The 12,912-nt window shown below is 43.5% G+C and overlaps 1 protein-coding gene across 1 annotated transcript in view; it reads left to right on the top strand.

The window, feature by feature from the left end:
* Nucleotides 1–8,367: 8,367 nt before the first annotated feature.
* Nucleotides 8,368–12,912, top strand: part of KITLG (KIT ligand) — a 56,286-nt gene continuing 51,741 nt past the window's right edge. Inside the window, exon 1 of the mRNA XM_036401290.2 lies at nt 8,368–8,695. Within this exon, the coding sequence (XP_036257183.1) occupies nt 8,681–8,695 (15 nt within the window). The 5' untranslated portion in view covers nt 8,368–8,680. The remainder of the gene's footprint in view (nt 8,696–12,912) is intronic.

Genomic DNA, 12,912 nt, shown 5'->3' with positions numbered 1-12,912 from the left:
TTTTCAAACTGAAAGGTGGGAGAAAAATGTCATCTTCACATTTCTTGATGACGTATCCTGTCAGATCTCAGGGCTTTGCATGGATTAGCACTGCCAACTTAATGAAAATGAAAGTCAAAGTAAAAGAGTTTAGTTCTGTATTTCCTTATGCTGTAAGCTGAACCATCAGTTTGGGTGATTTAAACTATTGGACAAAAAATTAATTTCAAACATTTCTTATCACTCTTACCAGACCTCTGTTTTGAACAGTGTCTCTCTAGAGCAGCACTGAAAACACCTGAGTGACAATGACTCTTTGTAAATGTAAAAAATCCTTAACTTTCTACCTTTCCTCTCTCTTTATCCTGCAAAGGATGTAGATTCACTGACTGGTCTCCCCATCCTACCTTCTTCAGCACTTTAGAAGCTTTAGCCAAGTGTTTCCTTGCAGTAATACAGGATGATGACCATTCCTCAGTGCACCATAACACCTTGTTGGTACAGCAAGACCTCATTCCTTCAGTGAGCTCCAAGAGCAGAGTACCTTAGTATGGGAGAGAATACTTCAGCATAAGGTAATTTCTGCATTCTTCCCCTTCTTCTTGTTAATAGAATGCTTTGATTGAATTTCCAAACCTCAAAACAGATGAAATTCCAGAATTAAGTTTGGCTTTTACAGCACAGGTGCTGTGGTTGGGTATTTCCTGAACATCTGTTTTACCAACCTTTTTTTTTTTTTTCAGTATCATTTGAAAATACTATTTATAGTATTTGCACTAGAAGAGAAAGTCCAAACCACAGCTTTAGGCCTGGACACATTCTCTGGCCCCAGGGTAAGTGGCAGAGGATGGTTTGCATCCACACAGCAAAACTTTCTTCCTTCCCCAGAAACTGCCTGCTCGAAACAGGCCCTGGCTTGTACTCTTCCTCTGAGCTCAGGCCTGGAGATCACAATGCTGGCTGGACTGAACACATGCCAAAATGAGTGCTAAAAGTCAGGCTGCAGAGACCATTGCATGCCAGTACTTGAGCTCAGGCTTGGTCTCTGTTTCATTTATTAGTAACATATTGTCAGTAGGCTGAGGAGGAGGATCAAAAAGCAGTAGAGAAAGGAAAAAGCTATTTATGGTAAAGCATAACTTCAGCCCAAGAACAAACAGGTATAAATTAACAATGAATATATTAGGCTTCAAATTAAAAGATGGTTTCCAACCATGAGATGAGTCAAATTCTAAAGCAACATTCCCATATATGAACAAGAGCAAGAAGGTTAACTCATTTTATGCTGGAAATGGATAAATGTTCAAATCAAAGACTGAATGATGCAGCTCTTCTTGATGGCATGAATCTCAGCCTAGGAAGTCCTTCTACTACTACCTATGTTTTAATCCTTGCTACAGTCCTAACACAACCAGAATTTACAAAATTAAGAGAAAAGCGATGACATGATATGGCTGTGAGGTCACTCTACATAATACTGTACCTCCCCCTTCCTCCAGACTAAATGCATTTTAAGAAAAAAAGATGTCAATATTTCATTGAAGAGGAAAGTCTCAGCTTTCCCTGTAAACAGTGAATATTTACATCCAATACCACTTACACAGCATTTGTTTCCAAATGAACCCATTTTATTGTGAAACTCCCTAGGGCTGTAATTACTGTGACTAATATGATACAGACCAATGCAAATCAAGAGATGTAGGCAACAAATCTAGGAACAGAGATATTTATTTCTCACACATTTATCACTTCCAAATTACTGGAATCAAAATGTGAATATAACAAGGAGCTACATAATTATGGTACAAATTATAAACTGTTATTTTCTTTGAAAAAAGAATTGTACAAGCAAAGTAGCACCTTTTTTTGAGCTTGTATAGCCATAACACATTAGGCATGATCTCATGAGAGGCAGAAAACATGAATTTTAGATGCAATAAGCAGAGGTTGTCCTGTCCTGTAATAAACATCTAGTTGCACTGTAGTTGTTCAAAGGGATATATCAGTTTGAACCTGCCTACCTCCAATGTTGCCTGGCTTGGTGATTGTAGTGCATAATTATCTTATTTTTCTCACAAATTGGAAAATGAAGGAAATGCTAAGAAAGTGAAAAATCATGTGAATGTTGGGGAAATAATGGTTATTTAATACAGTAACTATAAGTCCTTGTGATTGCTGTAAGGCAGTGTGTTTTACACTCTCCTTGGATATGCTCCTTGGACGCTCTGGGCACATTAACTACAGCGCTCTGAAGAAATTGCTATCTGTAGAATACAATAACTGCTCTATTTTCATTCAACATCTCTGGGGACACCCCTCAGCAGATGACTGGTAAACTTCAGCAAGAGAATATTCTTCAGAGTTAGGGCTAATAACTGCATCTGCTGATCAGAGATTTGAGCACTACTCTCCAAAACTCTAACCAAACCCAACTCAAAAAACTCTGCAAGGAAGAGCAAATTGTCCTTGTGGGCTCAGTATACCATCATTTTAGAAAGAGAAAAATGGTGTTGATTGTACTCTGGTAAACTGAGCCATGCTGAACACTGTTGAACATAACCACTAGCAACTACCACAGCATGGTGTACACAGCCCAAGGCTTGGAAAACAGCTGATCTGTCCATCCTCAGGTATACTCCAGTCTCTTTTTAAATGCCAGGAATCAGAGTTGGATGGACAGCATTTATCCCTGTTACCTCCTCCACAACAGAAGGAAACAGAGGCACGCCCTGATCTTTCAGTAGTGCACACATAAGTAATTCTTCAAAAGACTAGTGTTTTTTAGTGCAATCCCAGATTCCGATCCCTCTTGGCACACACGTGAAGAAAATTCTGAGAGTTAAGACCAAAAAACCTTTGAAATGCTGCTGTCCTCTGATCTTGGAACTTTAGTGGCTGCAAAATTTTACGTGAGTTTCAAGGAGCTTCACATTTCTGCTAACATCTGTGAACATTGTGAGGGTCACTAGAAGCCAAAAGGGGATTGCCAAGGATCAGAAAACTTCAGCAGCATCAGCTTTTCCCAGGCTTTGTTCTTCAAGTTTCTTTTCTTAGCTGAGAATCCACCCATAACAGTGAGATCTTCAGAGGCTAAAACTGTAGCATACTGAAAGAATAGTAGAAATAAGATTTCATGTAAGTCAGATAATGGTTACTTTTTACTATCTACAACTATATTTTTACAGGCTCTGATTGAGTTTTAACAGCATCAGTGCAACTTCCTATTTTGGGCTTGTCTTCCTTGCCAAAAAATTTCTCTTAGTAAAACAGAGTATCCCTTGCATGCTAATTAAACTGTCATTTTACTGGAAAGTAAACCAGTAAAGACACCAATAGACAGAAGCACTTTTAAACTTCCAATAAAAGTCCATCATTCCTTTACTCCATCAGTATTTCAGACCAGGATCATACTCAAATAAACAAAGCCCACCTTCCTTCTACTGACAACAAAGACTACACTCTAGCTTTTTCTACCTGTCTCCATATCTGCTTCTGGGCAAATAAATCTCACACACAATCAGGGAACTCCAGCCTCCTTCACTGGCACTTCTTGAACAGATTTCTGATAGTTTGAAGCTCCCTGGCTCCACTCCAATGATGTACTGCTTGCTTCTTCTTTTTCCATTTAGATGGGTTTTGGAGAAGCATCGTAACGAGATACTGAGCTACTAATTCTGTCATTATAGTAAATAATTGAATTTCAATCATTTTTTTTTTCCTTTTGAGATATCTCTGTTCATCCAGAATATTGCATTTTCCCTCAGCTGGTGTTAAGATCTGATCGGTGAGAGATGTCCCTGCCTGAATTAAGGTACAAACATGCCAAAGTCATTAACACAGATTTGATTTATCAATGAATGTAAATTAGAGAGATAGAAAGAAACAGAAAAGAGGCATGGGGTGGGAGAAGAGAGAGACAGTTCAAGCAGAAAACAGTCACCACCCATGGATCCAATGAGTGTTTCTGTTTGTCCTTCTTCACCCTGGGCTTCTCTGTGGAAGGAGTTCTGAGGTCATTCAAAACTTCACTATTTGTATGTTTTAACAAACAAAGGAATACTCGTTGGCTACAAAATTCTCTCATTCTATTGGTTAAATTATTTCCTCACTTTTACAGTTGTTTAGTCCTGTGCTCAGTCGTTTTTTCTGAGTAAGTGGGTTTCTTGGGTTGATGGGCTGTGAGTCAGTGATTGCTACCTCCCCCTGCCAAAATTAACTTTTACCCAGTCTGAGCTGATTTCAGCACAGCTGCTGAGTTGGCTTTCCTTGTGGTCTGTAAGTTCCACATTCTTTACGACCATTATCAGTGATAGATTCTTCTCCCCCAGCCTGTTAAGCTCCCCCTAGGTCTGAGATAAACTCATCTTTTTCTTATCTCTAGTTTCCTGTGGTGGCTTAATTTACAGTCTAAATTCCAAGCATCCACAAAGGCATATTCAGGGGGGTTTCAGTGGCTGTTGGTGGTCAGAGATGCCATCTGTCCCATAACTTGGAGTGATCTTTGTTTGGCCAGTGATATGTGTATGAGAAATTGCCTCTTTACACAGTTTGCCACAGAGGGAATTTTTGTCCAGATGCATTAACCAGGATCTCATCTCCACCAGGCCTGGAGTCAGTGCCATCCTGTTGTTTTGCTCTGTGCTTATCTCATGGCAAAGTCCTCCTGTGGCCCTAACAGCGTTTGAGACAGACAACTGTGCTCTTTAAGACCTTACAGCTATCTACCAACCACTCTGCCAAATGAACTATGATTTTACCATATAATAACTTAATTATCCTTAAAATCTGAGTCTGCATTAATATATTATGAAGAATCAGTTGCATGGAAACCACTTCTTGTAAATCAATCTTTAGAGGCAGGTCATGTGAGTGAAAAAAATACACCTGAATCCTGTGCTCTTATGGTGCTCAATGAGATAAAAAGTGGCTCTATGGTGGTGTGCACATCCCTGTGAAGTGAGTATTGATTGAGTCATTTGTTCACTTACTGACCAGTGATATTGAATATCAGCAGAAGTTCCCTGCCACTTGTATAGAGCACAAAAGATGTACGATGCTTAGAATAAACTAACAGTTCCTTTGGTAAAGTTGAACATAAGGCTCAATTAAAAATTCAAAATATGTGCTTTGACAGAATATTAAATATTGGTTTTGGTTGTGCTCTGAAATTAGAATGTACAAGTTCACAATCACAGAATAACACCTAGAACATTTTGTGGTATCAAAGATAAAAGACTGCTTAGGGAGATAGTTATCACAATGTATTTCCTCAGTGTCAAAGAAATTAATGTAACTTTCTGTAAATCTTGCAAGGTTTGTCTTTTCTGTAGAAAGTCATTCCACTACAATCACATACTCCTGTAAATAAAACCTAAAGAAGTTTGAGGCCATCTTTTGAGTTTCTTGGCTCTACATACCTCAATTTTAAATATAATTTTTTCAATTCTGTGTGTCTGAAGTAGGTTAGGAATGTGTGTACTTACTCTGTCCTTAAAAAAGACTGGTGAGAGGGGATTTTACTGAGCTGATGCTACAGGCCAGGTCTCTGTGACAGCAAAGCGCCCACATGCTCAGTCTGTAACCGATTAGACGGGATTAGTGTGCTGTCTTTCTAATGCTCACACACTGGTGTTTGCCTCCACAGCTTAAATGGTTTCATAGGAGAAATTTTTTCAATTTTCCAAGTTGACACACAACACTTTTTAATCCAGCAATCTCAGCGGCCGAGGCTGGATGTCATCCTGCATATTCCCAAATTCCAGCTGTTCCAGCCAGCAGCCAAGCTAGCAACAGAATGAGTGCAGAGCTGAAGCTATGGAAAGCACAGCAGATATTCCACAAAATTACAGAATAAAAAAACCATTTAAGAGCCATTCAACAGCCATTTCTCAGCTGGTAAAGATGGTGAGGCTTTTCCATTCATGTTAGACTGGAAAGGCTTAATTATCAGTTGCTGGTATTTCCATACAGGTCGAACAGTATTCCTGGTGAGGACAATCCTGCTGAATGGGTGGAACTAAATCCTGTGAAGAGCTGGGATAACTAGCACTGTTTTCCATATCTTCCCTGTGAAGGAACAGGTTTGCACAAAACTATGACAGGGCCTGTGTGCACCCCCAAGCATTAAGAAATGCAAATAAGGTAGGCCATAGAAGACTAAATGTGGTTTGCAGTTGGCGTTGGAAAGCTACCAGTCAATGTACTAACCAGTCTATGGCTAATCACTTCTCACCCTTGGGAAATCAAAAGTTGGTACTATGTTGGAAATGGGCAAGACTAATAAAAACATGCTTACCTATGGGATACAGCCACAAGATATTAATGAGTTTAAACTATTAAATTCTGAACTTCATAGAAAAGTCTTCCCAAACCAAACTGAGAACAGACAGTGTTAGCAGTAATACACTTGAAAATTGCAAACACAAAAGAAAGAGATGAAAAGGGCACTACTTCACTATAGTTGGGATTAAACACAAGGGCAGGTTCAAATAGTCAGATTGGGAAAGGAGAGAAAAGGTGCATGATGCCAGGGTGGTAAAGAAACTTAATTATGCCCAAGAGTGTTATTCACTCTGCACAGTTACCAATAATGCAACTGGATACAGGGCATCCACAAAATTTTTCCTGTCATGACTAATGGTGAACTGTGATAGAGTTCAACACAGAGAAAGACCAGAAGCGTTTTCCATAAGGCTGGTAACTGCTGCGAGAGACTGCTCTTTCACACTTTCCAGGCCTTCTCTGCAGGAGACTAAACTGGTCATCTGTTCTATGGAGAAAATATGCCATAAAATTTTAATTTCCTGGCCCTATTTAGTTAAATGTGTAGACAGTGAAAGTGATTTGGTTGATCACTGCTAGATGATACACAAACCGCCCTTTCAGTGACTGAGGTCCTTGATTTCTTTTGTTGTTACAGGCTTCCTCCCTTTCACTGCTTACCTATTGCTTTAAAGGAAGAGACTATTTCTATATGCATATAAAAGTCTGACAAATTCAGCTCAGTAACAATCATGAAATGCAAAAAAAACTGACAAAAAGGGAATGAATCCATCAGTATTGTCATGCTGTAAAAGAAAATTATTGACCCATTTTCCTGGATTTGATGCAGAAGCAAAATGATATTAGATTTTTATCTGCAAAATTATATTAGATGTTTATCCAAATACATAGCAAAGTTGGGGATGAGTTCAAAACCTTTCTGTACCTGAACAGCTCACCTTTACTTTGGCAGAAATCAAGACTTTACAAAAACTTATCATTAATTCCAGGCAAATATTAGACTGACTTTCTAATGAAATCTCTTATTGTACACTCTGATCATGCCTAATCTCCTTTAGGAAATGACCATGGACTGGGTCAGACTATTCTTCCTTCACTTTAATGTTCTTTAAATTTCCACCTGGTATGGCTGTTTCAGGAGATACTAGTTCCATAAACTGCTCTGCATTCCATTTAATTCACACCCAAAATTTAATTCGTATTAACCTTGGGAGCTGCGTTCTCTAAAGAGGACTAAAATTCTGTGGCTACTGCTGTGATGGATTGGCCAGAAGACTCCAAGCAGTCAGTCAAGTCGCTTTTCCACACCCAACACTAATGCATTATTTACACGGGACGATGCAAATTGTAACAGCATGTAAAAAAGACCCGCAGGATCACCTTTGAAGAAGCGTTAGGAGGCACTGCTCAACAATTTTTTCTGTGTCTGGAGCAGGTTACAGGAGTTTCTAAGCTCCAGCTGAAATGCTTATCCCAGTGCTTAACCTGCATTCACCGAGTATGGGAAAGCAGCCCCGGAATGGCAATGACAAGCCCAGGGCTGCCACCTCGGCCGTGCGCGCCGCAGCAGCGGCTGCTCCGCTGGGAGCACCGGGCACCGGCTGGGAGCCCCGCCAGCCTCCGAGCCCGCTGCCCTCCCCGCCGCGGGCCGAGCCGGCGCCCGGCGGCGGGTTCAGCCGGGGGCACCCCCCTTTTCCCCAGCGAGGGTGGGGGGACCCAACCCAAGGACTGGGCTCGGCGCCCGCAGCCCGGCTGACCTCAAGTGCCGCGGCGGCGTGCGGCTTCCCTGCACGCTGCCAGAGCCCACTCGGGCAGGGCCGGCGACCCCCGCCCCGCTTCCCGCGGTCGGCTGGGATCGCCTGTCCGGGCACCGCGGACGCCCCGGCACCGGCCGGGAGGAGCCCTCTGCACCCAGCCCCGGGGCCGGTAGCCAGCGCCCCCCGCCCCGCATGCCCACACCCCCTCCGCATCCCCGCCCGCCCGCGGCCCCGCTCCCCTCCGGCGCTGGCGAGGGGCAGGCTCGGCTTGTTCCTGCCTCCAACTTGCCCCGAGTTAACTCGGGTTTCCCCCGCCCCGCAGGGTCTGCCTGGGCTCCCGGTCCTCCGGGAGGGCGGGAGGGAGGGGAAAGGCGTGTCCTGCCTGGGCTGCCGCCGCCGCCGCGGTTGGAGGCAGATCGGAGATATAAAAGACCTGGCCGGGGGCCGGCGGTGGCTTCAGTGAGCGCGGACGCTCAGGCCGTGGGGAGGGGGCGCAGCGGGGCGCGCGGAGCAGCGGCGGGACGGGCGGAGGCAGCGCGGGGCTCGCCGTGGGCAACCCCAATGCGTGGACTATCGGCTGCTGCATTATGCTGGAGCTACAGTTCCGCTGAAGGGAGTTTGCACACGGCCGGCTGGGCTGGACTGCAGCGCTGCCGTTCCTTATGAAGAAGGCACAAGTGAGTGCGGCTCGGCGGCGGCGGGGGTACCCACCTGCCCGCGGGCGGGGCTGCCCCGCGGCTCCCGGCGGAGCGGGGCCGGGACCGGGGCTGGGGCGGCGGGCGCGGAGGGGGCGGCGGGCCGGGGCAGCCGCCGGGCGGGCAGTGCGCGTCCGCGGGGGCGGCGGCTCCCAGGCTGTCCGAGAGGCGGGGAGGGGGGGACCCGCCGGGGGATGGGAGCCGCTGCCGCCGGGGAACGGGTTGGGCGAGCGAGGTGAGGGGGAGAGAAAAAAAATACCGCCCGTTCTTGCCCTCGGCGTTCCGCAGCCCGTGGAAAAGTTGCAGCAAACAGCCGGACTAGCGGCCGAGCCTTGGGAGATCTCGGAAGGCACTGGGAAAAATTGCCATAGTAAATCAGTTGTCTGTGTTTCCCTGACGAGTGCGAGAACATGAAATAATCGGGGGCAGCAGTGCAGTGGCTGCGGTTCCCGGTGTCGCCCCGCACGCCGCTCCAGCGTGCGGCGCCGGGCGGGTGCTGTGGGAACCCCGGCATTTCGCCCTTCGTCCACCCGCATCCCTCCGGGAAGTGCCGCTCAGTGCCGCTGCGGGGGCCCTTGCCATTATCTCTGCAGGTTCTGTAGAGATTTCAGTCACTATGCTGTGCGTTTTTTAGAAGGAAGCAAGGGACAGACATGAGTGGAAAATTGTAACAAGAAGTGGCTCAAGGAAACTCTAACGGGAGAAAGTTAAAGGCTGGACTTCGCAAGGTGCCGATAGCCTCAATCCGGGCAGACCCCAGCGAGAGCCAGGACTGCTCCGGGAGAGAACAATGCGTGAACACGCACACCGCTGTCTCTTCGCTGGGGGCTTTTCCTACCTCCTACATTGCTGCGTTAGAAGCGAGATACTTTTTGCCTTCGTCTGTTTCTTGGCAATTGCTGGGTCACCTACACACCAGTGAAGACACTTCAGAAGTCACTGGAAAAGACATAAAACATATTTTAAAAAAAGATCTTACCAAAGCATTTTGGGTAGTTAAATAATTTTTCAAGAGATGAGAGGAATTAGAAATACTCACATTCTGAAATATTTAAATCTCACCTGACTGAAGCACTGGAGAATGTACCCATGTTTAAGAACTTAAAACTTGGAGACTTAATTTTTGTGATTCTGAAGTACACTGGGGTTTTATCTTAAGTTATCAGCTCTGAATTTTAGCAATGTGTATCCATTGCTGTTATTCACATTAGATTACTATAGATGCCTTGAACAAAGATGTTTGAGACCCTGTGTACACAATTCTTTAAATGCACTGAATAGATTATTAATTGTGAAGGGTCTCTTAAAGTCTGAGAGCCATGTTTGTGTTTACGAATGAAGATTTATGAGTGGAAGCAGTGAAGCATTTTATTACATTTGAACTGTAAACTTATAAAAATCAACAGACTACTTTTGCAAATTCAGAGCAAAGCAGGAACAATCCATCTCTCCCAGTAAACTGGGAAAGACAGGCAGTCTTGGCATTCAGGACCATATGGCTTGACTCAGGGGCTCACAAGCTGTAGCCTGTGGAACAGCTTCTTGTCATGGTGGTGAAGCATCTGTCAGCCTTCAAGCAGTTATGCTTTCTGCTTTTTGGAGGCACTGACAGACTCCTAGTTCTCCAAAGGGTTGTTTCCTGTATTTTAAGGAGTAGCAAACAAATGTGATACCAAACCATTAATCATTCCAAGGGGATCAGAGCAGGACATACTTCAAGAAGACTTACCATTTATACCATGAAGGCCCTGCGCAAAGAGAGCGAGCAAGTGAAATGGGTACAAGGAAGAGAACTTAAGCACATGAGGGCACTCGACACATTACAAAGTAAATCTTAATCTATATGCTCTCTATGGCTACTTCAGTCATTGTCTAGACTGGTAACTGTCGTAATGGAAAGAACAAGATCAGAAAACTGGGAAAAAGGTTAATATTTCTTACAATAAAATATTCTGCAATAGACATAGTACAGAAAGCAAGAACCACACACTCGCTGAGCCTTGCAAACACTTGGTTATGCCCGGATATTGTTTAAGATAAATCAGGGATTTTGATCTTTGAGATGATGTTGCACAGTGATAATATATAAGTAGTGCAGCTGAAGGAGTAGCTGAGTCATACGTCAGTACAACGGAAGTGCTGAAAAAAGAGTCCTGTTGAGTGCTAGACTCAATGTGAGCAAGTTGGTCTGTTTATTTAAATCAATCTTAACCTGAGAAACCACAGGAACTGCAGGAGCACATTCCCCAACAGTGTCAGTCCTAGAAGTGATGTTTATGAAACTCCGTGCTTTGATGGACACATAACCCCCCCTGTTTTAAACATACCAACACCTGGATTTTTCTTTGTAAGTCATGATTTCCTTAAAGAAGTGATTAAGCATTTAGGGTTCAGTCATACAAATCCTTTTTCAATGAGGCTATTTCCATGAATTAATCTTATTGAAGGATTACTTGGATGAGAGGATTTGTAGGCTTAACTACTTAGTAATTAAAACTATTATCAGAAGTGAGTTTATGTCCTTTTGCATGCTAATATGACAACAAATAAAATATCACTGATGTCTGGACAGCCTTTTACAATTTGAATAGAACAGGGTTAGTGATGCCAGTGTGATATGATCTTGCAAAAACATGTAGCAGTTTTCTGATTTGCTTGCTCTTTGTGTGATTTGAAGACAACCTAAATAGGATTAAGTTACTAAGAAATATGTTGCAAAGAGGGGTCACCTGTAGGGTAGCTCTGAAGGCTGATAAGGTATCACAGATACATGGTTCAGGCACTTGATCTCCTGCAGTAAGTTAGATGCACATCCTCTTAGAAACCTCAGTATTGAAAGTGTCTTTGATTTCAGCAGAGCTTTCTACCTCTGATCGTGTGCATTATTGTTGGCAGTTAAATTACCATCTTAGGTTGTCCTATCTGTATGTTTCGGTCACTAAAGTGGAAGCCTCTGTAGAAATTATTGTGGATCGGTACCTGGAAAAAGAATTAGTACCTAAATTGGCACTTCTACTCTCCTATCAGCAGACTAAATCAGAGATGCAAATCAGATACCTGATACCTTGGTGTGAGCTTGATTTTAGGTGAAATAGTGACTTCTGATCATCAGTCTTTCTTGCACATTCTGCAAAAAAATGAACACTAGGAACTGGAAGATATTTGGAGCTCATGGCAGGTATAGATCTGCTGCTCATTAAATAGAAAAAGAGAATTTGCTGTAGCCAGAAAGATGCTGTGCTATTCATATTAGGCAATGGACTAAGGTCTCTGTTCCCCTGGTTTTGACTCTGCTCACGGGAAGCCAGTTTGTAAGTACTGCAGCTGGAAAGAACATCCTGGAATAAAGAGTGGTATGGAGAATAAACAACAGATGACCTTGAAAGATTTAGAGGTGGGGGAGCATTTTCTAAGGACTGTTTAGTGATATTTTTATTGATTTCTTTGCTTTTATTATGCGCCTGCAAGTTTTTATCTCTGTGAACTATTTAGCACGTGGCTTTGTCGTTTAAAGTGAGGCCAGTAACCCAGTCTTCTCCTGACCCAGTTTTGCCATTGCACTGAGATCTGTTTTTTCCCTTTATGCACTGCATGTCAGTCCTTCAGGTACGGCTCTGCAAGCTGACAGTGCTATTCTCCAAGTTTTGTTATGTGATTTAATGGTATGCTGGCTCATGTAATCACCATATTGTACGAAAGTTAAGAGTTGGCAAGATGCAGCCCTTGGCTTCGGATGGGCAATGCTCAGTATGCAGCATGTAAACACAACACCCATTTATTAGAAGCAAAGGAGGGAAAAATCTCCTTACACAATTCCATTTGAGTGTTGTGGGAGCTGACATGAAAACGAAAGTGTTTGTTCTCGCCCTGGTCTTTGGTGTGCCAAACCTGAGATTAGTCAACCTTTTAAACACACTGTAAAACCACTTGTTTTTTGTTGGTTGTGTTTTTCTCCATGTGTTTGTGGGTAAAGGAGATGGATGAATGTAAGGTGAGTGGCAAGGGGTAGCGCTTCTCTTTTAGTTGTGTTGTTTGGCCCATGTTTGTATTGCCAACCAAGTCATATGTAAACCTGCAAAACTGACTTGTCGTAAATATTACCGATGCTGAAATAACTGGCTGCAGGGGGCACAGGAAACACAGACTTCTTTGCTGGATGGTTTTACTAATTGACAAATGTAAATAGTATCAGACATCTA

This window comes from Molothrus ater, chromosome 5 (genome assembly GCF_012460135.2).
Source record: "Molothrus ater isolate BHLD 08-10-18 breed brown headed cowbird chromosome 5, BPBGC_Mater_1.1, whole genome shotgun sequence".
NCBI classification, from domain to species: Eukaryota; Metazoa; Chordata; class Aves; order Passeriformes; family Icteridae; genus Molothrus; species Molothrus ater.
This window is presented reverse-complemented; position numbering and strand designations above follow the sequence as displayed.